Raw genomic sequence first — 22,027 nt, forward strand, 5'->3', positions numbered from 1 at the left:
CTCCAAGCTTTCAAGCTAGTCGCACATAGAATCGGAAGCACACTCATACAACATTGCCGGTCCTTGTATCGCGCCAACAGAGCTCTGCAGTAAGTAGAATATACAAACAGACAAATCAACTGGTTGGCTCTTTCCAAATTCTCAGTTGAATATATATGGTGTGCAGATTGTGCTTACGCGTAGCTTAGCTCGCTGCGCTAACTGTCCCTCTCCTTTCATCTCATGAACTCTGAGGCCCACAGGCAGGAAAAGCGGGAAGTCGCTCTTGAGAATCGCTCGACATCTTTTTAAAAAAGTTAAGCTTGTATTGAGCCTGGAGTGAAGCCTCTTTATAAGGAAGCCTCAGGAGGAGCAATACATACGCATTCTTAGACTATTTGCCTCCACAGAGTGTTTTCCAGAAGCAGCAAGGGACCCAGCGGCAGCTGGCTTGCTGTGGTTTCATCCGCTGCCACCGTTGTTGTTTCGTTCCTGAAGCCTTTAGTCGGGTCAGGATTTAACGGTGCTGCAGTTGGAGCCGAGACTAGCTCTGAAGCTGCCCCTGTTTTCTCTTGGTCCAATTCCTGCTGGCTCTGCTGTAGCAAGAGTTCCTCCCAAGTTGTGCAACATGGAGAAAAATAAGGGGCACTCCAAAGCCCTGCCTGATGCTTGCGTATCACTAACCTCCAGAGAACCTGATCTGCGTTTATACTTCCATTATCTCCCCTTGCTTCGGTAAAGCCTGCTGAGAGTACTGCGTGTGCTGCTGTAGAACCTGCTAGTGCTGGTGAGCTGTTCATTGCAGACGCTTTGGCTGATGCAATGGTCGCCACTGCTTCTGTTGTCGCGTTTTTATCCCCCGGTACCTCTGTCGCTGTAGCATCTAGGAATCGTTCTGCTGCCGCAGTGACAGCAGCAGGGGAGAGTCTGTACTGCTGCAGGTCAAGGGGTCCACAGGGCACGCCTGCCCATCCCCACTCAAAAAGTCTACTGTTCTCGTTGCGATCTTTCTGATTTTCGAGAAACTTAGTGTTCATATCTCCATCTGGTGCTAGCGTTGCTGCAGTGGCAACACTCAACCTGCATGGTGTCTCTTCGGATATGATCCTTACCAGCAACTGCAGCAAAGCTCATACGGGCAACAGAAGCCGTGGACACGGACCTTGAGCGCCAATGTACCAGTGGGAGGAACGGCAGCGGAGGGACAGGAATGAAACCAGTAGGGGCAAGAATACCAACATGATCATAGAGAGCAGCAAACTGACTGCCTCACAGCGTTGCTGCTCAACGAGAGCATCGTTTCCACAGGCCGCTGCTGCTGAGGCAGCAGTAGGAACAGCAGAATGTTCTGATGTCCGTCGCTGCACTGCAGCAAGTCCAGCTGTTTGCGCACTAGTGGCCGCAGTTCCGCTGAAACTCTTGCCTTTGCACTACCAAAGGCAATGTTTGTAGACCGATCCTCTTCTAGCGGTGCCGATACTTCTAGTGCTGTTCGCACGGAAGCAAGTGGTTCTGATATGCCTGATGCCGTAGATACCTCTGTTATGCTGGCTGCGGCGACCGAAGCTGTCCACAAAGTATCTGCCAAGATCTCTGGTCGAGTGCTTGCATCTGTAGGTGGTGCTTCCGTGCCTGCTGTAGGTGTTCCTGCTTCAGCAAGTTCTACTGTTTTGCCTGCTGCACTATGAGCTGCGGCTATTCCTCTGCCGGTATCTGCATTTTGAGGTGCTGTGGGTGTTGCTGTGGCTTCTGATCCTGCAGCTCGTGTGGTTGCGCATGTTCTAGCTGCTAGTGTCTCTACTTCCGCTGTTGCTGTGCTGCCTGATACTTGTGAGTCCACTGCACGATCTGCATCGTGTGGTGCCAATAGAGCCGCTGCATGTAATGTTTCTTTATCTGAAGCTTCTGCTGGCGCTGCTAAGGTGACTGTCGTATTTGCTATTTGGTGGCTTTCATCAGTTTCTGGGTTCGTAGTACCTATTCCTGCAGGATTTTCTACATTCTTTCCATCGAAAGTGCTGCTCTTCTTCCTGCTAATAGTGTTTTTGGTGCTGCTGGCGGCTGCAACAACTGGGGCCTGGACTTTTAACACTCGCTTGGCCTTCAAGAACTTTGCAGTTGCAGCAGACCGTTCCACATCAAACGGCAGGGGAATCACCTAATGACAGCAGCAGGAGAGTGGCTTCGGAAGGAAATATAGTTGCGAACAAGCGCTCTTGAGTGCAGCCTCCTCTCTCTGAACATCAAAATGAGCAGAATGCTGCTCACTATATTCTGCTCCGGGCTTTTGCAAAGAGAGAGTGCGAGGCGGTTTGAAGCGTGCCATTCAACTACAATCTCTGAAGCTCTGGCCTGAGAGCGGAAACAAAGACAAGCAGAGCCATACCGGTTAATAAAGGCTAAGTGCGACACGGGGTTCAGGAGTTCTGAGTGGGGCTCAGATTTAGACAAAGTGTACAAGAAAATTCGCGCATTAAGGTCTACTGCTTATGCCTACTGAATTAAGGGCACAGTTGTTTGGCTGACTCAAACTAAAGGCCATACGCACAACTTCGACGTTATTTAAGTAAAACTTTAGTAATTGGTGTTTTTATTGTAGCTTTTAGGGTTTGCTGACAACAGTGGGAACAGAAATCTCAACGCGCAACGCCTCCGGGCGGTTTGGTTTCTCCACCACCTGCGCAGAAATCCCGCTTACACAGAGGCAAATTCTGCACCACAAGTTTATCAACGTATTCTTTGAGGTGTGAACTCTAAGTCACAAAAATACAGCTTTAGACTTGAAACCCGCGACGCCTGTGTTTGACTTTCTTGTAGATCATGAGAGGCGAATTCTCCGATGCCAACTTCGCCCACATACACCACGGAGTACGTAGCCCATGGCTGCGGATGCAGCAGCTGCTCTGGCTGGAGGTCTTGCTGGTGATCTTGCTGGTTGTCTTGGTGCTCTAGATGGTTTGGTTGTTGCTCAGTAGTTTTAATGTGTGTTTTGTTCTTTGCCTGTTTGACCAGCCGTTTGAGCTCCTTCCTTCCAACTGTGCGTACAAGCACATTTATTCGAAAGGGATAATCGATCAACAGTGCCACAGCCATTAAATCCATATGCGTATGCAGGGCTGTTATGTTTGTTTTGTGTGCATGGATATGCCAGCAGACGTTCACGTAGGTATGCATGCAATTCTATGCATGTCCGGTGAATGATTAGCATTTATCAGAAGACACACGAAGTGTACTAAGCTATAATGCATTATTTATAGTAGTTACTGCATAAGCCTCTATAAAATGTTCAGATGGAACTTCTCTCTGTATATGTAAAAGCGCACGGAGTGCTCATGTATATAGTTTTTTGTACAGATGCAGATACCGGCACTTCATAGCTAGGCACCATGCAGCTCTATACAAACTGATGTATGCTTTTAGACTCATTTGTACTCAAGCGAAATTCCCGTTCTTTATCCTGCCTGCATGAAGAAATAAATATACATGCATGATTATTCTGCAGTAGATGGACGTACAGCGTACGCATGCGCTTCTTCGAGCAGGAGAAGCATCAGAACAATGTACCTACACGCATCTACGATGAGAATACTCGGCAAGACTCATACATATCCTGCTGGTTGGACTTGCAACAACACAGCGAGAACTGAATTTACCTGCGACTGATTCTGCTTCGGTTTTTGTGGTGCCTAGATACTTGAATTGTTGCCAGTTTGGGGCGAGGGCCTTGGTGGGAAGTGACACCAAAGAAGGACTGCCCCCCATGTATTGTTTTTTCAAAAGCCGGTAGTCTAAGGAGAAAAGAAGGAAATGAGAGCACAGCTAGAGCAAAATGTCGTGGAAGTTTCCCAGTGTCTCTTGTTCACACGCATATTTCCAGGGTACGGGTACAAGGAAAACAAATGAGGTTTATATATTCACAGGCCTCTTTATGTTTATGAACCACAGGTAATTAAAACACAACCAACGGTTTCAGCTGCTTGTGATATTTGATCAGAACCAGCTATGGTTATCACTTGAGAAAGAAACTGTTTATCCCTGTTCCTCCCCCCGAACAGCCGTATTTTTAGCAGTACATGCTTTGTGCAACCCACAAAGCCCAGAACATCGAAGAGATACATGTTATGGAAGACACTATGGCCTATGCGAATAAAGCGAGAGAAATAAGAGGAATGGCTCAGGGTAACAGGCACGCATGCAAGCAGCTACACACAGTGCTGACGTGATTTGCACGAGGAAAAGTCCAAAAGAAAGAGTCGTATACAGAAGCACGAGATCAAAAATTTATAGCTATTCACGTTTAAGCTGCGACATCACACACATCTACGATATGATATATTATAAGATATTTTGGGGGAGGTAGGCTGGCCCAGTGAACAAAATGGCAAACGAAGATATAGAGAACTCTTCACTCTTTATGCTCTACCTCTTGATAATTTTTCTCCTTTGAAGAATTGTTCTTCTAGGGTGCGCGCGGCTTGATCGATCAGCACCGACAAAAGAGAGTCTTTCGCTGCAGGCGCAACAGAAATGCGATGGATCTGGGCCCGAAGTGTAGATGGAAGCCTAAGCAAGCATACCTAGGGAATCTATTTACGGAGGTGTGCATGTGCATATGGAAAGGCATATTCGCAGGCACAATCGAGTGTTGCAGTGAAGCCCAATTACTCCTGGCAACTCATCTTCCCATGAAGCCGTAAGTATGTGGCATTTTTAGGAATAAATACACTAGGAGGTATAAAGCTTCTACATTTATTTAGTGGTACTTCCATCTATAGCCGTGCAGAGGCTATATGGTGGTGTGTGGAAAAATATACGTTCATACAAATGCGCACCCCTAGCAAACCATCTGCGCGTGCATATCACACTTTATTGTAGGCACAAACATGTATATGTGCTTATTCGCGTGCACATCCATACATCTGTTACAAATATGTGGCTTCTCTACGACTTGAAAGAAGCAGGTGATCAAATCGCCAAGCCTTAAACACACCAAAGGGAAAGGGTGGACAGTTACCTCTAATATTGTCGATGGTTGTAGGGTGCACACACACATCAGAAGTTAGGCAGGATGATCCCTCTGCACCATTGTAGCCCAAGGAGCACAGTTGACCAAATACTTTGTGATTTTGTGCGAAAATTTCTTCATCAGCAAAAAATTGAGGGTATGGATGTGGTCAGGAGAACATAAGCGGTTAAGCATTTGCTTATCTACGCATCAGTGGATAATTGTATTGCTGTGCTTGGAAGTCTAGTTTTTTACGTGCATCCTAATAATACGCAATCACGTACATAGGCTAATCGCGCTACACTTCCCGGAGGATTTTCGCCCTGCTGTCATCTGTTTATACAGACCAGAAGTCAAAAGCAGAAAAAGCGACAAATGAGCTACGTGCTTTCCTTGCTCACTTGTGCACTTGGTGGGCCTAGGAAGGGCTGCCAGGAAAGGTAGAGAGACACATACGCCCACATCCTCTCCGTCTTTCCTTTCAATTCCTTGCCTTTGCTGCTGCTGCAGCTCGAGTGTACATACTGCCTCCAAAGCGCAAATATTAAAAAAAAACGGCTGACACACACCACTGCTATGAACCACCGAAGTGCCGACGCAGATGCCTGAGAACAGGAGGCAAGCAACAAAGGGTGGCCGTTATAGAGCTGGCTACACATCTTGATTGTAAGCAAGCATGTAACCGAGAGGTATATGTTAAAAGAAAAACGTTCTAGGGGCAATATTCGGTGCCTTCGGGGAAGAATATAGTGCGTGGGCACACAGTGGCATGCTGTGCAAAACAAGGTATGTATTGTATGGTGGAAAATACAGCTACAATAACCTATTTAAAAGCATTTAGAAAGCATGTTTTGTGGTTTGTTAACTGGTTGAGAAGTCTGCACAGCTGACCAGGCCTGGGTCTGAACAAAGCTGTTCCCTTCGGCGCTTCTCCCTGTTTCTCCAATTGCAGCAAATATTCATCTTGCTCCTGATTGAGCCATGAAACAGTAAGGTTCGGCGAGCGGAGAAGTAGCAGGTACACAAACGTTTGTATGTGCTTTTTCCCGTGCTTCCTACCGCCGAGTAAAGCTCATTCAAAACATAAAGATATATGCAGCATCTGAAGCGAAGGCTAAACTGATTTCGTTGCAGCGATAGTTTTTAATTATGCGCTATAGAGACTGGTATATAGGCACGCGCCCAATAATTATTTCGCTTGCTTTTTGGTAAGTAACTGCATGTGTGCGCGCAGCTAGATCTGCTTGCATTACTTGTTTGTATTTTGGTTCAGATATCTCCTCCACATATTCCTTCATTAGGAATCCAAATTCTTTCTTCCGCATCGCAGCGCCGAGACGCTCAACCTCCTAAAAGATGGGATCAGAAAAGAGCCTCTGCACGCTGCCCAATGGAACTTAGTGTGGAATCAGCAACCGTACAGGCGATCAGGAGGCAGAGAGGCAAATTACCACGGGAGAAAACACCCATGAAGGGCACTCAGACAGCACTAGGAGTCACAAATAGGAATCAGCATTAGTATAGCGAGAAATTCGGAGGCCTATGAAGGCTGCACAAGACGAGCGAAAGTTGCAAAAGGGCAGGCGATGGTGCATAGGAGGGAGACAAAGAGGCACTGATGTTAGGTGGACGAGATAGAGCGAGGGCGGGGCAGTGAGACTTTGGGGGTACCTAAGGCGAAGAATCAAGAAATTATTGCATGGAATAAAGTAAGGCACTGGAGTGAAAAGGCAGCAGTGCACACGCCAACATGCAGCGCGCTAAAGGTGGAGAGAGGCGGTAATGATGAGAACCGAACGCAGGCAAGGTAGCATGCGAAGACAGTTCCCACGTCGGATTTCCATATCTGAGCAGTGAATGCTGTGTAAAACAACATCGATGAGCTCTCCATCCTATGAACAATTAGTATCCACTATGTTGAGCGTACTATCAAAAGCTGTAGCTATTTCTAGTTCAAGGTTCTGCTTATTTCTTTTGACTGTCTTCTATTTTTGTTGACATTAAAATTATGTAAGTGGGATTGGTGTTCCATACTGCGTAGGTCAGCTCTAGCCCTTCCGCCTGGGTCTTGTACGTAACATTGCATGACATTGTGAATACCCCAAATCGCACACCTTATGCCATATGCCCTAGAAGGCAAAGATAAACAGGTAAAATGTACTTCCTTCTGTTATTGAAAACTGATTATCTGTGGGGTTTTTGTCCTTTGAAAGAAAGAAGAAAGTCAAATGCACTTGAAGCAGTCTCGGGCACGAGCCACAACGTGACTCCAAAACCCCAACTCTGGGGTGTTCTCGTCCGTTTACTAAAATACGGAAATGAGAAAAGGAATTTAAAATAGTAAAAACATACATGCTAAGTACTTGAACTGCGTACTGAAGATCCCTAACTCACTATTCATGCACAGACGGCTGCAGCCACCACACAGACTCGCGGCCCTCTGCATAGTCAGTGCTCTAGACTGGAAACAAGGCCATTCAGACCTTGAAGCTTACTACCCTGAATTCTTCGCCGTCGCGCCTAAACCTTGAACCAGTGCTTTTGTGCGTCTTTGCCCGGTGTTGTTGCCCCTCTGCCATGTCGCCCAGCACCCAAATCCCTGACTCTCAAGGTACCCCAGTTGCCTGTGTTCAGCGTACACATGCATCCTAGATTCCAGGCTCTGTACCCTAGATCCTAATTCCCATGTTGTGGCGCTAGACCTTGAACGTCCGCCATGTCAACAGCCCGCAGCACATTCAAGCAGCTGCTGCGGAGCGCCGAAGCGGATCTGGCACTTCTCACAAGAGCTGCCTGTACACTCCGCGCGGGAAAGCCATCAGACGGCCAGGTGTACCCCTTTTCTGATCAGCAGCACACAGCTGGCGCCAGGGGCGCAGCAGACCCTTGGGTCTCAGACATTCCACTCAGAGGCTCAACTGCTGATGTGGCTGGTAACAGTAGCACCGGTGATGACATGTGCAGTAGCAGCTTCAGCGTGGAGAATCTTCTGAGAATACGGCGTCGCATTGTAGCGAATTTGGATGCAGCAGAGGCTGTGTTGCCTGCTTTACGTGCGTCTTCGTCTGCACAGGCGGGCGCAGCAGGAAGTGTAACATCAGCAGCAAGAGCCCAAGCGCGGCACTTCGCCGATTTGTTGCTTGCTGCCCGTACAGAGCTGGCAGCAGTAGGGTCGACCCTCGATGAGTGTATAGAGCGAAGAGCGCTCCTGGGCACCTCTTCGGGGGGAGTTCGCAGGGACAGAGCAGGAGACAGTGTGTCGTTTGCCGAAGGGGAAGGTGATGAGGGTGAAGCAGCAGACGCATCAGCCTTAAAAAGAGAAAGAAGTGGGTTGCTAAGCGCAAGTTCTTCCGTGCAGGAGCTTACTGAATCAGGGTTTTCTGCATTGCAACAACTAAGGAGTCAGAGGCAGCGACAGCAGCGGCAGCAACAGCTGTTGCTCGTGCTGCATTCTGGAGTCTCGGGTGTACGTACACTACTGGGAGGGATACACAGAGTTAGGAGGAGAGACAGTGTGGTGCTAGGCCTGGTTTTAGGGGTCTGCTTCATATTCTCTTTCCTGTGGATTTTTCATGTGCGAACCAGCAGATAATGCAATAGCAAAACATTGTAATATTCAATCGGTATCTTGTTGCTGGCTGCTGGTAGGTGTCGGGTGTTGTTAGCAGCGTATTCTCTCGCTGGTGCTACTCCAGTTAGGTTTTTGCTTTTGTCGCTGCTCCTTGCTCACCAAAAACGGAAAAAGTAGATACACAGGCAAGATGCAAAATTGCTACGACTCGTAGTGCAAGTCTGTTTTCGGAGCTACGCCACTGGGAAGACTCCGACCACAAAATTAGCGCTGCGACCGGGGGTCTATTTGTATTGCTATCTCTCCTGACGCCGCTGTCTGCAGTGCAAACACTTCATCGGAGAGTGGTGTTGCTACTATTGATGCCTGTGTTGCTCCTATCCTTCTGGCTCCTTCTGGAGCGCATAAACTACTTGACGCAGCTAGGCCCCTCGGGTGGAGGCCAGGGAGCGCCGCCTCATAGGCCATAGAGAAAACAGCAATTAGAAAGGCGCGTAAATAAAGACTTTAGGCCAAAAGATTTGCTGACTTTGAGCTTTGTGGGTGACGTTTGGGGTTGTACCACCGGAGGGGCCCCCATATGGGGCTTTGACCGTGTGCTTAGGGGTTTGTTCTGGGATTTTACGCATAATCCACCCTTTTAATAATATTTTGAGAGATGCAATAAGCCTAAAGCAGAGTTTTGGTGCAGTCCTCTGCAGACGGTTCCCGCCTCACCCCTGCGGCAGCTGCCGCGCGAACGCCAGCAGGGGTCTGCACCATCGCCAACGGAGGCAGAGCCGCCAGAGTCTTCCTTTTGACCCCCTGATAGCGCACGGCAGCAGAAGAGTCAGCGGAAGCGTCGGCAGCAGCACGACATAAGAGCCGACACGTGCGCCCACATCAGAATCAGTAGGGGAGCAGCACCAGCGAGACGGCGAACGAGCGCAGCCGCGACATACCTCCTCCAGCATCGATGTGGGGAACTCCAGCTTCCGCTGCAGTCTCTGTTGCTGCAGCAGGCAGCAGCACTGCCAGAGTCGCCGCGTGTGTAACGGCGAAATCCCAGCAGGCCGCTGCCTCGGCAGCAGCAGCAGCAGCAACTCCGGCTGGTGCAGGAGCCAGCGCCTCTGCATGCGCAGCTTCCTCTGCAGGAGCTGCTTCGACAACCTCTGCCTCAGCGGCAACAGCAGTTGCCGAGCAGGCCGTGGTCTACAAGCAGCAGAAGACTCCCGTGGGTTTCTTGTTGAACAAAGCTGTGGATATGCTCAAGCAAAACAAGAGCCGCCACATTCACATCAAGGAGTTAGAAAAAATGCTCATACAGCAGGGTTTCGCCGATCTGCATCCTTTTTTTTCCACGAGTCCGTAGTGCCGTTGTGCTTGCCAGATGGCGGTGGGGTGGAGTGCTCCACCTCCGCGTGGTGATGCCTGTCCCTTACCCGCTTCTTGCCTGCCACATCCCCTCCGTCTTCTTGCGCTTCTGGTGGAGAGAGCACTCCCTCCTTTTGGCCTCTACGTCTGCCTCCCTCCACACTGGGCTGGCTGCTGTCGATGCAGGCTCCTCCTTCCTCTCGATGCTCGCCGCCGTCGAGAATGTCTCGTACAACGAAAACCACAAAACTCTTTCCTTCACCAACCCGTACGAAGCTATCAAGGATCCAGAAGGCCTTCAAGCCGCCATTCAACAAGCAGGCACCACAGGTAAGGCCGTTCTGTAGCCACTGAGCCAGGGAGAGGCTAGCGGGTCTGGCAGCCGCCGAAAGGGTCTGCGGATGCACTGCTGATTGGTGACTCTGTGGGCGGTGCAGTCGGCTAAGTGTGGTGCACGCGTCGGTCTGCTGCAGTCTCTGCAGACGGGCGTTTTTGTGCATGGCGCCTTCCTTTGCACCTGCTCTCGCCCTTTCCTCCGACGTGCCTGTCTGTATTTCTACCGTCCCCGTGCAAAGACCCCGCATCTTTTCTCCTCTTTTCGCTGCGTCTAAAAGCTCCTCTTCTTCTTCTTTTCTCCTCTTTTCGCTGCGTCTAAAGCTCCTCCGCTTCTTCTTTTCTCCTCTTTTCGCTGCGTCTAAAAGCTCCTCCTCTTCTTCTTTTCTCCTCTTTTCGCTGCGTCTAAAAGCTCCTCCTCTTCTTCTTTTCACCTCCCTTCCGTGTCTTCATTCCCTCCGTGGCGGCTCGCTGCCAAACGCTTTGAACCCCTTCTTTTAGCCATGAGCTGCTTGAGCGCGCAAAAATCTTAGGCCTTCGGATCGACAGCGGCTTTTTGTTGGACTGCCCGGGTGCCGTGTCTTTCGTCAACGTTTTGCTGGCAAAAAGACAAGTTCGAGCAGTTCGCCTCAACACGAATCACATACGGGGAAAGCTCAAGTGCCTTCGGCTCGGTAGGCTGGCCGTCTAAAGCCTTATCTGCGAGAAGGACTGTAGGCACCCCAGAAGGAGTTCTCTGCACTCCCTCCACTCCCCAGCTCTCTACTCCTCGATACTCGAAATCCCTTCTGTGTGAACAGGCGCCTCGGCCTCTGCTGCGGAAGTCTGCGACCTCTATGACTCCAGAAAGTGCAGCAACTGCCAGAAGAATCTCCTGGGCTTACTCCTGTACCCCCTTGGGAACCCCGAGACGGAGGAAGCGCGACTCAAGCTGGACAGGGATATCAAGCGGCTGTGGGATACTGTACGCTGATCAGCATGCTGCGACTGACTCTGCAGCTATACATATATATATATATATATATATATATATATATATATATATATATATATATATATATATATGCCCCCTTGGGTGCAGCCGAAGTTGGGCTCAGCGTGATTTGGGGTTTAGGGGTTGTGGATTGCTCTGTAGGTGGAGTTGCCGTCCCTGGATATTATTTTGCTGCATTTCGATTCTTCGGGAAGCACTGCGAAACAGAGGAACAATAACGGGTATCGAGGAGAACCCCCTTGCTCTGTGGCATCGAGTGCTTTCGCGCAAAAGATGATCATGCCCCTCCGCTGTCTTCCCCGTTTTCCCTGCGGCGTCGCTCTGATTTTTGTTGCCCCTGTTGCGCTTCCCAGTCTCGCTACTGCTGCTTTGTGGCCGCGTGTTGTGCAGTGTGAAAGATTCCATCAAGCGGCGGAACCAGGAAAAGAGGCAACCTCAAAGGTAGGTCGACTCAGCATTCTCCTTCTCTTGCACTGCCTGCGATTGCGACTCTTTCTAAGGGGTTTTCCATGGAGGAGTGTGCTTAGTCGCTCTTAGTTTTTCTGCCGCTGCTATTGCTATTCTATTTTTCTGCGTCTTTGGTTTTGGGAAAAGGGGCCGGTCCACTCATGCCCAGCACTCACTGCCCGCGTTGCTGTTTCTGCTTGCGGGGTGTCCAGACACCGCAACAAGTTCAGGAGGATTCAGAACACGCACTTGTTTACGGCGGATGAACTGAGGGCATTCGCAAACGGAGAAACCATTCACTAGCGGCGCCACCTTCTGCGGCGTGTAGTGGACTGCACTGGGTAGCAATTCAAGGTTCGTAGCACTGAGGCTTTGGGGTTGATCTTGTGTTCCACAGCTAGTGTGAATCCCTTGTCTCAAGAATAGTGGAGTTCTACTCTCATCAAGGACCCTACGAGGGCACCCGTAGAGTTGCGCTTAGTCCACCAGTAGGCCAACTCCAGCGTACAATCAAGGCATCTTGTGGGTGGGGACGCTTGCCCCCTGCCTCCGCTGAGGGGAACTCCTAGACGTCTCCGAAGGCGCTTGCTGCACTTATCCGGAACCACCTGTGTAAGGGAACTGGCTGGACCGGGTGTGTGATTTGGGATTTTTGGGCTGTGGCAGCCCCTGGGGCTTGCAATATGCATGCAACAACGGCTCCAACGCTTGGAACTCAGTTTGTGCGCAGCAAAACCCCATTTTGTTTTCCAGCCTTTTCTGGCAGTCTCTGAATCAATTAATGCACTAATCCCTCAACAGAATAGCTCTCTCTTCAGAGCGCCCTCTCGTTGGGTTCTGTAGTAGAGGTGCACTCCTCGCAAGTGTCTCCAACAGTGAATCTGCCGCTGCAGTGGGCCAAGCTACATTTTGGCGGCTTCTACTGCACTGCGTTCGTGAAATCAGGAATTAATGCGGGATGAGATATTATTTGCTCGTTCTGCTCGTGAATATTTTTGCTGCACACTCTAAATGGATTGCTCGGCATAGTCAGTGCTCTGTGCCGGTGTATGACAGGACGTGATGCGCAGCAAGGCGTGACAGTTTGCGTGGGTGCTTCGAGAGTCTGGCAAGACCTCTGCACAGTGACATTGACCGCATTATACACAGAGCTTCTCGCCCAAAGGATACGAGCAACTGAATCAGATAATCTTCAATTTTTAAAAAATTATTGCCAGTATAATCGGAAGTGCCAAAGTCTGGCTTAGGGCCTACTACAGCCGGTCCCTAAGCCACTTCAAGACATTGTGATGTGCTCTCACTTGCATGGTCCCTCAAACCTCTCTGCCCCCAATCCACACGATAGTGATAGAGGAGGAGGATTGGGAGCGGGGGGAAAGCACCATACTTGCATACTCCAGCCCTGCCGAGTACTTCCCCAGAACTCTTCCTTCATTGGCACGCTCCGTATATTCTTAGATTTACGATAAAGCTAGGGCTGCTTCCCGTCAAACGAACCCCAAAACAATACAGCCATCGTTCAAGTGTGTCTTGAGCATAATTAGAGCAGTGGCCGATGCCAAAGAAGCCTGGCACTCTACGCAGACGCGAATGGGTGTATGCCCTGCATTGCCGGCAAATCTGGTCGCCGCAAAAAGTGCTCCTAAACTCAATTACGCCTGATTAATGCTGCTCAAAGGGCGTATTATTTTTGTATGTGGACGGCAAAGACAGCCATAGAAGCTCCCGGAAGCAGGCGACCTAGGGCGGCCTCGTGAAGTCTCCCAAGAGCAATAAACCATAGATCTAGGTGTAGCCTAAGCTCAAAACGAGTCATAGGGAGGCAAAAGCCACGTGCAGTTCAATTCATTTTATGATGCGGGGCTTTGCAGTCTGCAGCTTCCCTAGTGGTTGAGCAGACAAACCATCCGCCTACAGGCAATGACCAACACGTGTTGATGACGAAAAGAAGCGATCAGCAAATCGAGGCCAAGGAGACTCAAGTAGTATCATTCAGCAATATATAACAAAAGCGAGCACAGGAGCAATGCTTTAGAATTTATAGCTTGAACCTAGGAAATAGGGTCTAGAGGGATTAGGGTTTCGGGCCAGGCGTCTGCGGTGGCTGTGGAGAGCGTTGGGGTTGCGTAAAGAAAGCGCATGTTTGAGTGCCTGCCGCCGAGAGGCGTGGCTTTTTGTTTCCATGTTATTGTTTTTAAAGATGCAAGGACGGCAATCCGTAGATCCTGAGTCGTACGCTGTAAACCGCAAAGTCGCATGCAGCGCCTCCAGCCAAGCAGCGCCCCTGCCGCGGAACCAGGGGTCTCGTCACTTGTTCTTTTTTGGCCAAAGTCGCAAACCGTAAATTATCAGTCGTAGATCCGAAAGTGCCGTTGCATGCGGCAAGCCTAAATCCCCAGTGACTCCGGCGCTCGGCTTCCCACGCCCCCGTTCGAGGGCCGCACGGACCCTCAACTCTTGCCACATTTTCGGGGGCCCCCAATCCTTCGGGGGGCCCCCGAAGGCACAAAAGCTGGAAAGACAGGGGCCCCCATTCTTTGGGCCCTCAGCAGTAGCCGCTGCCGCAGAGGTGCCAACAGCAGCAAAAGCGGCAGCAGCAGAGGCACACACGGGGCTCCCCTTACTGCCCGCTTCTCCTGCTGAGGAGCCACTCCCCTGATTCAGCGGGGTCCCGCAACAGGGCGCACAGGCATGGTTTGCTGCTCCCCTCCAGTAACACCAACCCCACCATCACAATGGAAGGGCACGCCCTCCCAGGTTTGACCCTGAAGGAGGGGGGGCCCCTCCCGGGGGGCCCCTCTGGCGCCCTCGGAGTGGGGGCTTCCCCGGGTGCTCTTCACTCCACAGGCGCCGATGCAGGCTTCACCAGGCCTTGCTACATGCCCCTGGATTTGCTGCAGCAGCAGCAGCAGCTGCTGCAGCTCCAGCAGCAGCTGCAGCAGCAACAGCAGCAGCCGCAGCAGCAACACCAGCAGCAACATCAGCAGGAGCCTCGCTTCCTTGCTGCAAGCGCGTTGGGGGCGCAGCAGCAGCAGCTCCTCCAGCAGCAGCTCCTCCAGCAGCAGCTTCTTCAGCAGCAGCTTCTTCAGCAGCACCATGCGCACTCCCCTTCGCAGCAGCAGCAGCAGCAGCCCCATAACCAGCAGCAGCTGCTGCTGCAGCTTCAGCAGCTACAGCAACAACAGTTGCAGCAGCAGCAACTCCTGCAGCAGCAGCAGCAGCAGTTGCTGTTACAGCAGCAGCACCAGCAGCACCAGCAGCAGCAGCAGCAGCAGCTTCCTGTAGGGTGCTCTTCGTCTCCGCAGGCTCCAGAGCAGCAGCAGCAGAAACAGCAGCAGCTGCTACTGCAGCAGCAGCAGCAGCACCACCTGCAGCAGCTGCAGCAGGAGCAGCAGCAGCACAAGCGGGGAGTTCGCGGCAGGAAGCCACAGCGTGCGCGGCAGCAGCAGCAGCCTCAGCCGCAGCAAGAGAGCATTTACAAGAGAACGTACTCTGGCAACAGCAGACGATACAGGTTATCGGCAGCCGAACCCTCCGCAGCCGCAGCAAGCGCAGCGGTGCTGACCTCAAACGACGCCGCCTTCGGAGTGGGGGGAACAACAGGAGCACTCGCGAGCAACGGCACTCTCAAAAACTCTTTCTTTAGACCCTCAGTAGACTCCTCAGTGGCTGCTGGAGGCAGCATGTCTTCGAACACTGCTCTAGGGGCGGCAGCAGCAGCAGTCACCCCACCGGCAACTGCTGCGGCAAGTGCAGCCGAGGGAAGCTCCTTGGAGGGAGATTGCGGAGCAGCTGCAGGAACGCTTCAGCCGCTGCCTCTGGGCGAAGACGGAGCAGCAGCAGCAGCAGCAGCAGCAGCAGCAGCAGCAGCAGCAGAGCCTCGCTGGAAGCTACGGCCTGTCAGGAAACGAAGCAGCTTGCGGCTTCTTCCGCTCAGCGAGCGAAGGGAGTGGGATGCGCCAGAGCTCAGACAGTACCTCAGGGAGGTATCATGCTGTTCGTGCTGCTGCTACATCTTGAACGCCTCCTGCTGCTTCTTGCTGCTGCTGCTGCTGCTCTTGTTGCCAGTCGGTGGCTTGTGCGCTTTCGGGGTTGGGGAAAACGCTCTCCAAAATTTGGTCTTGTTATATATATATATATATATGTGTATATAGGTGTATATAGGTGTATCTATATGTGTGTATAGGTGTATATGTATGTGTGTATAGGTGTATATGTATGTGTATATATGTATGTATGTGTATATGTATGTGTATATATGTATGTATGTGTATATATGTATATATATGTGTCTGTGTCTGCTGCTGCCGCTGTCACTCCAGCGGGATATGCGCGCGTATGCCTTGTGGCAGCGGGCAGTTCAGAGAGTGTTGGAAGAAGGTGGGAGAGAAACTGCAGCAGCAGCAGCAGCGGCAGCAGCGACGGGGCAGCTCAATGCGCTTAACAACAAGAAGACAAAGAAAAGCAGCAAAGAATCGGTTCTGGAGCCTCCCAGAAGGTGCGTCATTGAAGCGTTTTTGCTGTGAAGCTTTCTAGTTTTTCGTATTTTTAGTGGTCATTGTTCGTAGCAAGCGGAAGCAGCTCACGATGCGAGGCAGTGCTGCGGCTTTTGCCCGACGATTCGTCTCCAAGGCTTAGAGGTTCGTCCCCTTCTTGTGCTCCTGCAGGCTGCTGCGACATGAACCCTTCGATGAACGTCTGGCTTTGGAGCAGTACCAGACGCTGCTGCTGCAGCAGCAGCAGCACGAGGGGTCGTCAGTGCAGGTGAAATCTGAAGACGGGAGCAACACTAGCAGCAGCAGCAGCAGCAACAGCAGCAGCAACACGGCTAACAACGGCGCAGCTGCACTGCCTGACACAGTGTCTGGCAGCAGTAGCAGCAGCAGCAACGCTGCTGTTGCTGCTGCTGCTTCCGTCTCCAGCTCCCATATAACAGCGACACTTGCAGCTCCAGCGACTCCGCGCGCGTTTTCTGAAGCTACGAAGGAAGAAGACGATGAAGCTCCAGATCAGCCTACTGTGAGTAGGCCTTAGCCTCGACTGCAGGGATCTTTCTTTTTGATGCTGCTGCTGCTGTTTGGAATGGAGTACTCTACGCCATTCTTCTTTATTGTTCGCTGCTCCTGGTTCGAGCGCTGTTTCAGTGCTCTCGAAACATGAGCTGCGATCGTTCTCCACTGGCCTGCCTGCTCGCCTTCCTCACTGTTGTTGCTGCTATCACTACTACTGCTGCTGATGCTGTTGCTGCTACTATCACTACTACTTCTGATGCTGTTGCTGCTGCTACTACTGCTGATGCTGATGCTGCTACTACTACTAATGCTGTTGCTGTTGCTGCTATTCTACTGCTGATGCTGTAGCTTATGCTGTTGCGCTACTAGTACTACTACTGATGCTGTTGCTACTATTACTTCTACTGCTGTTGCTGCTACTATTACTACTACTGCTGCTGCTACTACTACTGCTATTACTACTACTGCTGATGCTGTTGCTCCTTGGTTGCAGTACGGGCTGGAGCCGTATGACTCGACTCTGGAAGAAGGCGAAGAGGCCAAGATGCCTGACGTGTATCCCTCCGGCATCCAACGTAGAAGAGACGACGCTTCTGTGGATCGTAAGGCTCTCTCTGCACTTCTAACCGTCGCTAAATCTGGCTGTTTTTCAGCTGTGCACGGCGTAGAGTAGATCACGCTTTTATGCGCAGCGGCCTAAGCAGTGGCAAGACAGCGTCGTCGTGGTGTAGGGGAGTATGCGCATGAGTGTATGCTTCCGTGTCTTTGCACGCAAACGATGCAGCACACACACTTAAACACACACTTAAACACACATTTACATTTTATACTTCAGCACATACTTACGCACACATTTACGCACACATTTGCATTGTGTACTTGCGCACACATTTACGCACACATTTGCGTTATGTACTTACACACACATTTGCATTATGTACTTGCGCACACATTTACGCACACATTTGCGTTATGTACTTACACACACATTAACACACATTTACGCACACATTTGCGTTATGTACTTGCGCACACATTTGCACACACATTTACGCGCCGCCTTTATTCAGGACTGCGTATATGTATGTATGTGCCGCCTGTGTGTTTGCGTTGTGTCTCGCCGCATGGCTTGTTGACAGCCAAAGTCAACCACCACATGTTCCTCCTGCAGCGGTTTTTGGATCTTTTTGGACCGCATATTGGTCTTGAGGACTGGAGTTTCGAAGCCGTACACGATCTTGTCACCAAACGTGTATGTCTCAAAGCTTGAGAGGAGTGCCTTTTTTTTAAGTTGGGGAAGGATGTGCTGCAGCAGCAGCCTGCCTGCGGGAGTCGCGCAGACTACCTGCGTGGCAGCTCGTGCCTTGTGTTCAGCGTCTGGTCGTGAGGCAGGAGGACTGCATGCACTTTGTGGGTGCTCTTGCTTGCTGGAGAGGGTTGTTTGTTGGGCGCGTGCTTTGTACCGGCTGGAAGGGGGAGCCTCGCGGCTGCGGCTCTGTGCGTTCAGGAACTCAACGACTTTGGTGCGCGCTTCTTCTCGCGGCTTTCCGCTCTGATCGGTCGACGCTACACGCCAGGTAGGCTGCTGCAGGCTCGATTTTTTTGGTTGGTGCTGCGCTGGTGTGGCCTTTGGAGTCAGCGGCGTGTCTGCAAGAAGGCGGCGAGCGCGTTGCGGCTTGCGGGTGCTGTAGGGAATAACCTGTCCAAGTGCCTCTGCAAGATCCTCGAAGATCGAGTGGCGATGGATTTTGGATTTCTCTTTCCTCTGGGCATCAATCCTTTCCTCGTGAGGGTGTGGGAGGACGTCAAGCCCTACCAGGTAGGCATGTGCATGCGTCGTAGCTGGCTTTGGAGGTTCGGCAGGCGTTCGCGAAGGTTACGACTGCATGCCAAATCGATGTGTGTGTGTGTGTGTGCATGTGTATGTACATGCGTGTTTTCTCGCGGCTTTCTCTGGGGGTGCGTGCGGGGGGAGGAGCTGCATGCTCGGTTGCGCCTCCGTTTGCCTTGCCCTTGTGTGGCTTGTTGCCAAACTGGATAGCGGAAGAGTTGCTTACTGGGACTGAAGGGTGGGGGTTGGTGGCTGTGGGGTGGGAAAACGCGTGTTTGCGTGCCGCGTGTGCGTCCTCGACCGCTGCGTCGAGCTGTAGCGCACTTTCTTGATGCGTGTCTGTGTGTTGCGGTGTCTGCTGTGTCTCTGTCGGCTTCAGCGCCTTCGTTGTATTCGCGTCTTGCTAAACAATGCGCTCGGAGATTCAACTGCGCTTCACAACGTCATTGGTAGGCAGGAGGCACCGAGGAAGGGCTGCGCTTCAGCACAGCTCTTTGGACTGGCGTTTGTGGCTTCCCATTGTCTGTCCCTGTGCGACGCCGCTCAATAGAACCTTCACTTTGTCTGTCTCTTTCTCTCTCTGTCTGTCTGTCTCTCTGTTTGTCTGTCTCGCTGTCTCTCTCTGTCTCTCTTTGTCTCTCTCTGTCTCTGTTTCCCTCTCTCTTTCTCCCTCTCTCTTTCTCTGTCTCTCTGTCTGTCTGTCTCTCTATGTCTCTGTTTCCCTCTCTCTTTCTCTCTCTCTCTCTGTTTCTCCTGCGCGTTCCTTTTTATTTTGCTTTGCGCGGGTTGCCCCTTATTGCCCCTTCGACTGTATGCGCTCGATCGAGGGATGCTTGCGCGAAAGTGGCGAGTCGCTGGACGGCGAGCTGGAAGTATCGCGATGGCTAATTTTGTGTTTTCCAGACTCTTGGGGACCATCGAAGCGTGCCGCTTTCCTGGATGGGTCGTTCTTCATTTCCGCCGACGGCTACATCTTTTGGTTTGTTGCGGAGCATCAGAAACCCCACAACTTCAGACTCTACAAGGTGAGTGTGTCGCCGCCTAAGGTTTGTGTTGGGGAAGCCTGGCTGCAAGACGCTGCAGTGCAGCAGCAGCTGCGGTGCGCTCTAGTGCATGTTCTGGGGTGTGGTGAGTGGAGGAAGCATACGGGGGTCCAGGAGGCTTGGAGAAGAACCCGAGTGTGAGATCTGTACGTCCACGCAGGAGGATCAAGCAGCGGGCAGTCTAGAGATCGTGGCGGAAACTTTGGAGGAGCTCAAGGCTTTCGCCGAGGCGGAAGAAGTGCGTTTGGCAGATCCTGCGGGGTGTTTTCCCGCCATATGCGCGTGCAAGGAGGCTGCTTCCCGCAGCCTCCTTCTCCGCTGCTGCTGGTGTATACTGAGCCACGGGGAGAAGGGGAGAGGAGAAAGGGGGAAGAAAGAGAAGGGCCGCTCTAGCGAGCATTTTGCTCGATTGGCGCATGCAATGATGGCTTTGACACGGCGACTGGGGTGTGGCGCAACGATTTTTAGGCGAAAGATCCTCCCGACGAGTTCTTCCCCGCGCTGCTAAGGGAAAAGGAGTCGGAACTGCAGGCTGCTGCGGCTGCCGCTGCTGCTGCGGCTGCTGCTGCAGCGCAGAGGGAGCTCGAGCGGCAGCAGCAGCAGCAGCAGCAGCGCCAAGAGCAACAGCAGCAGCAGAAGCAAGGTCAGTCCCCGCACGAGTCTGGTCGAATGGCATGCGGGTGAGGGGGCAGGCGTAGCAAGGCCTATAGTTGCCACGGATTTGCACGGAGGATGAGCCTTGCGCAAGCAGTCTGTCTTTCTCTCTCTCGCTGCTTGCTGCTTCAGAAGGGGATGGAAACGCTCTAGGCCAAGAAGGCGCAGTGGACGCGAATCACAGCGACGCTCCCATCGAGGTTCGCAGCAACGCCGCAATTTTGCATAGCCAACGTTCCAGTGCCAGATCCCTTGTACGGAGTCTCTTTGAGCTGCCCGCCGCGTGCGGGGAAGTGAGGGGAGAAGTGCCTACAAGCTCGGTGGGGGTAGTGTAAGGAGTGGTGGCGAGTGCTTTGAGGCAGTATGTAGGACTCACTAGCGGGAGGAGTTGCAAGGATTTCCTGCTTGTTTTTTCAGTACCGAATTCTGATGAGAAATCGCCGCGTAGGCGCTAGGGAGAGGGGCAGCCGGCTCGAGGCCAGAAATCAACGTATTGAAATGGTAAGGCGTGTGAAGGAGGAAGAGGGGAGGAGCTTGCGTCTTCTGCTGGAACTGTGCTGGTGGCTGGTGTCTCGAGAAAGCTCGGATGCAAGGCGTGCTCAGTCGTGGTTGCGACAACGTGTGCCTTTCTAGCTGCGCATTCGTTGTCGCTGCGTTCGCGCTGCTGCGTCATTGCTCCTGCAGCAACAACTCGAAGCCTGTGGCTCCGTAGGAGAGGCTGATGGCTGCGGACTGCTCAGTGCAGCTACGGCAGCAGCAGCAGCGCAGCAGCAGTTGGTGTTGCGGTCTCGCCTCTGTGGCAGCCCTCCTTCCGCCTCGCCTCTGTTGGCGTGTTCTTCGCCTTTGCATCAGCAGCACAAGGCGGGGGGCATGGCGAGTGCAGGGATATCTCCTATAATTCCTGCAGCAGCGACGCCTGGTGCTCTTGTTGCGTTGCTGCATCTCTCTCTGGCGACGCTGCCACAGCAGCAGCAGCAGCAGCAGCAGCTCCAGCAGGCTGCCTTGATGGCGGAAACAGAAGACCAGCAGCAGCAGCCACGGGGAGAGGACGACAGCAACGATTCGCAGCATCGGCACCAGCAACAGCCACAGCAGCAGTTGCAGCAGCAGCACCGATTGCTCTCCCGGGCAGAAGCCGCGGAGCTGCAGCAGCATGCGGGAGTGCTTCTGGACGTGCAGCATTCGCTGCAGCTTCTGAAGAAGATGGATGACGCAATCCAGCAACAGCAGAAGCGAAACGGAGAGGAGGAAGCACACACAGAGCTACGCGTGCAAGCCGTAAGCAGACAGCACCAAGGGTGTGGGAGCTTGCTGGGGTTGAGGTTCAGCCGTTGCCTCGCCTAGGGATTTTCTCCTGTCTTGAGAGACGAGTGGCCAGTGTCAGTACGTATACATGTATGGATATATATGTGTTCTTGTAATTACACGTATATATATGTGTGTATTTATGGGTGGCTAGGTATGAGAGGGATGGGGGCATGATACGTTTCGCGGTGCACATGCGGTTGGACACGTGTGTATCAGGTGATGGAGTTTTACGGGAAGCTGCGCGAAGGCATGAGCGACGAGGAAGGAGGAGCAGTCTTGGGTTCTCAGCTGCTGCAGGAAGCCGATAAGACACTTGTTGTCTTTTCAGCGGCCCCACAGCAGCAGGAGAAGCAGGAGGAGAAGCAGCAGCAGGAAAAGCAGAGACCAGTGGAGAAGGAGCAGCTGCAGCAGCCAGAGACGCAACAGGCTACCTCTTCCCCAGGGGATGGACCACTTGAGTCGGAAGCGGCCACTGAAGCAGAATGACGTGGGCAGCG

The 22,027-nt window shown here is 52.1% G+C and overlaps 3 protein-coding genes across 3 annotated transcripts; 2 read left to right on the forward strand and 1 right to left on the reverse strand.

The window, feature by feature from the left end:
* Window positions 1-368: 368 nt before the first annotated feature.
* Window positions 369-7,075, reverse strand: LOC34617406. The gene is made up of 9 exons (XM_026335098.1): window positions 7,019-7,075; window positions 6,238-6,333; window positions 5,876-5,954; window positions 4,994-5,056; window positions 4,403-4,489; window positions 2,767-3,014; window positions 2,248-2,331; window positions 1,253-2,137; window positions 369-1,097 (listed from the first exon to the last, which is right to left on the reverse strand). The coding sequence occupies exons 1-9, from the start codon at window positions 7,073-7,075 to the stop codon at window positions 369-371; spliced, it is 2,328 nt and encodes a 775-aa protein (XP_026190883.1).
* Window positions 7,076-7,700: 625 nt separating this feature from the next.
* On the forward strand, window positions 7,701-11,214 carry LOC113146772. The gene is made up of 6 exons (XM_026335099.1): window positions 7,701-8,558; window positions 8,684-8,845; window positions 9,607-9,898; window positions 10,095-10,251; window positions 10,743-10,915; window positions 11,042-11,214. The coding sequence occupies exons 1-6, from the start codon at window positions 7,701-7,703 to the stop codon at window positions 11,212-11,214; spliced, it is 1,815 nt and encodes a 604-aa protein (XP_026190884.1).
* Window positions 11,215-15,636: 4,422 nt separating this feature from the next.
* LOC113146773 lies at window positions 15,637-21,838 on the forward strand. The gene is made up of 13 exons (XM_026335100.1): window positions 15,637-15,678; window positions 16,005-16,180; window positions 16,350-16,701; window positions 17,188-17,296; window positions 17,834-17,946; window positions 18,202-18,271; window positions 18,386-18,513; window positions 18,905-18,974; window positions 19,429-19,550; window positions 19,729-19,806; window positions 20,037-20,211; window positions 20,355-20,553; window positions 21,682-21,838. Exons 1-13 carry the CDS (start codon window positions 15,637-15,639, stop codon window positions 21,836-21,838), a joined length of 1,791 nt encoding a protein of 596 aa, XP_026190885.1.
* Window positions 21,839-22,027: the final 189 nt, after the last annotated feature.

Source organism: Cyclospora cayetanensis, unplaced genomic scaffold (assembly GCF_002999335.1).
Source record: "Cyclospora cayetanensis isolate NF1_C8 unplaced genomic scaffold, CcayRef3 CcayRef3_contig_6, whole genome shotgun sequence".
Classification (NCBI taxonomy): domain Eukaryota; phylum Apicomplexa; class Conoidasida; order Eucoccidiorida; family Eimeriidae; genus Cyclospora; species Cyclospora cayetanensis.

Coding starts and splice junctions, on each gene's coding strand:
- LOC113146773 (XM_026335100.1), top strand. CDS start 15,637: ATGCGCCAGAGCTCAGACAGTACCTCAGGGAGGTATCATGCT. Junction 17,297..17,833: donor AGACGACGCTTCTGTGGATC/GTAAGGCTCTCT, acceptor GCTTGTTGACAG/CCAAAGTCAACCACCACATG. Junction 17,947..18,201: donor ACGATCTTGTCACCAAACGT/GTATGTCTCAAA, acceptor CTGTGCGTTCAG/GAACTCAACGACTTTGGTGC.
- LOC113146772 (XM_026335099.1), top strand. CDS start 7,701: ATGTCAACAGCCCGCAGCACATTCAAGCAGCTGCTGCGGAGCGCCGAA. Junction 8,559..8,683: donor CTTTCCTGTGGATTTTTCAT/GTGCGAACCAGC, acceptor TACTCCAGTTAG/GTTTTTGCTTTTGTCGCTGC. Junction 10,252..10,742: donor ACCACAGGTAAGGCCGTTCT/GTAGCCACTGAG, acceptor CCCTTCTTTTAG/CCATGAGCTGCTTGAGCGCG.
- LOC34617406 (XM_026335098.1), bottom strand. CDS start 7,075: ATGTCATGCAATGTTACGTACAAGACCCAGGCGGAAGGGCTAGAGCTG. Junction 4,490..4,993: donor AACCATCGACAATATTAGAG/GTAACTGTCCAC, acceptor TTGCGCCTGCAG/CGAAAGACTCTCTTTTGTCG. Junction 3,015..4,402: donor AGGAGAAAAATTATCAAGAG/GTAGAGCATAAA, acceptor TTGTACGCACAG/TTGGAAGGAAGGAGCTCAAA.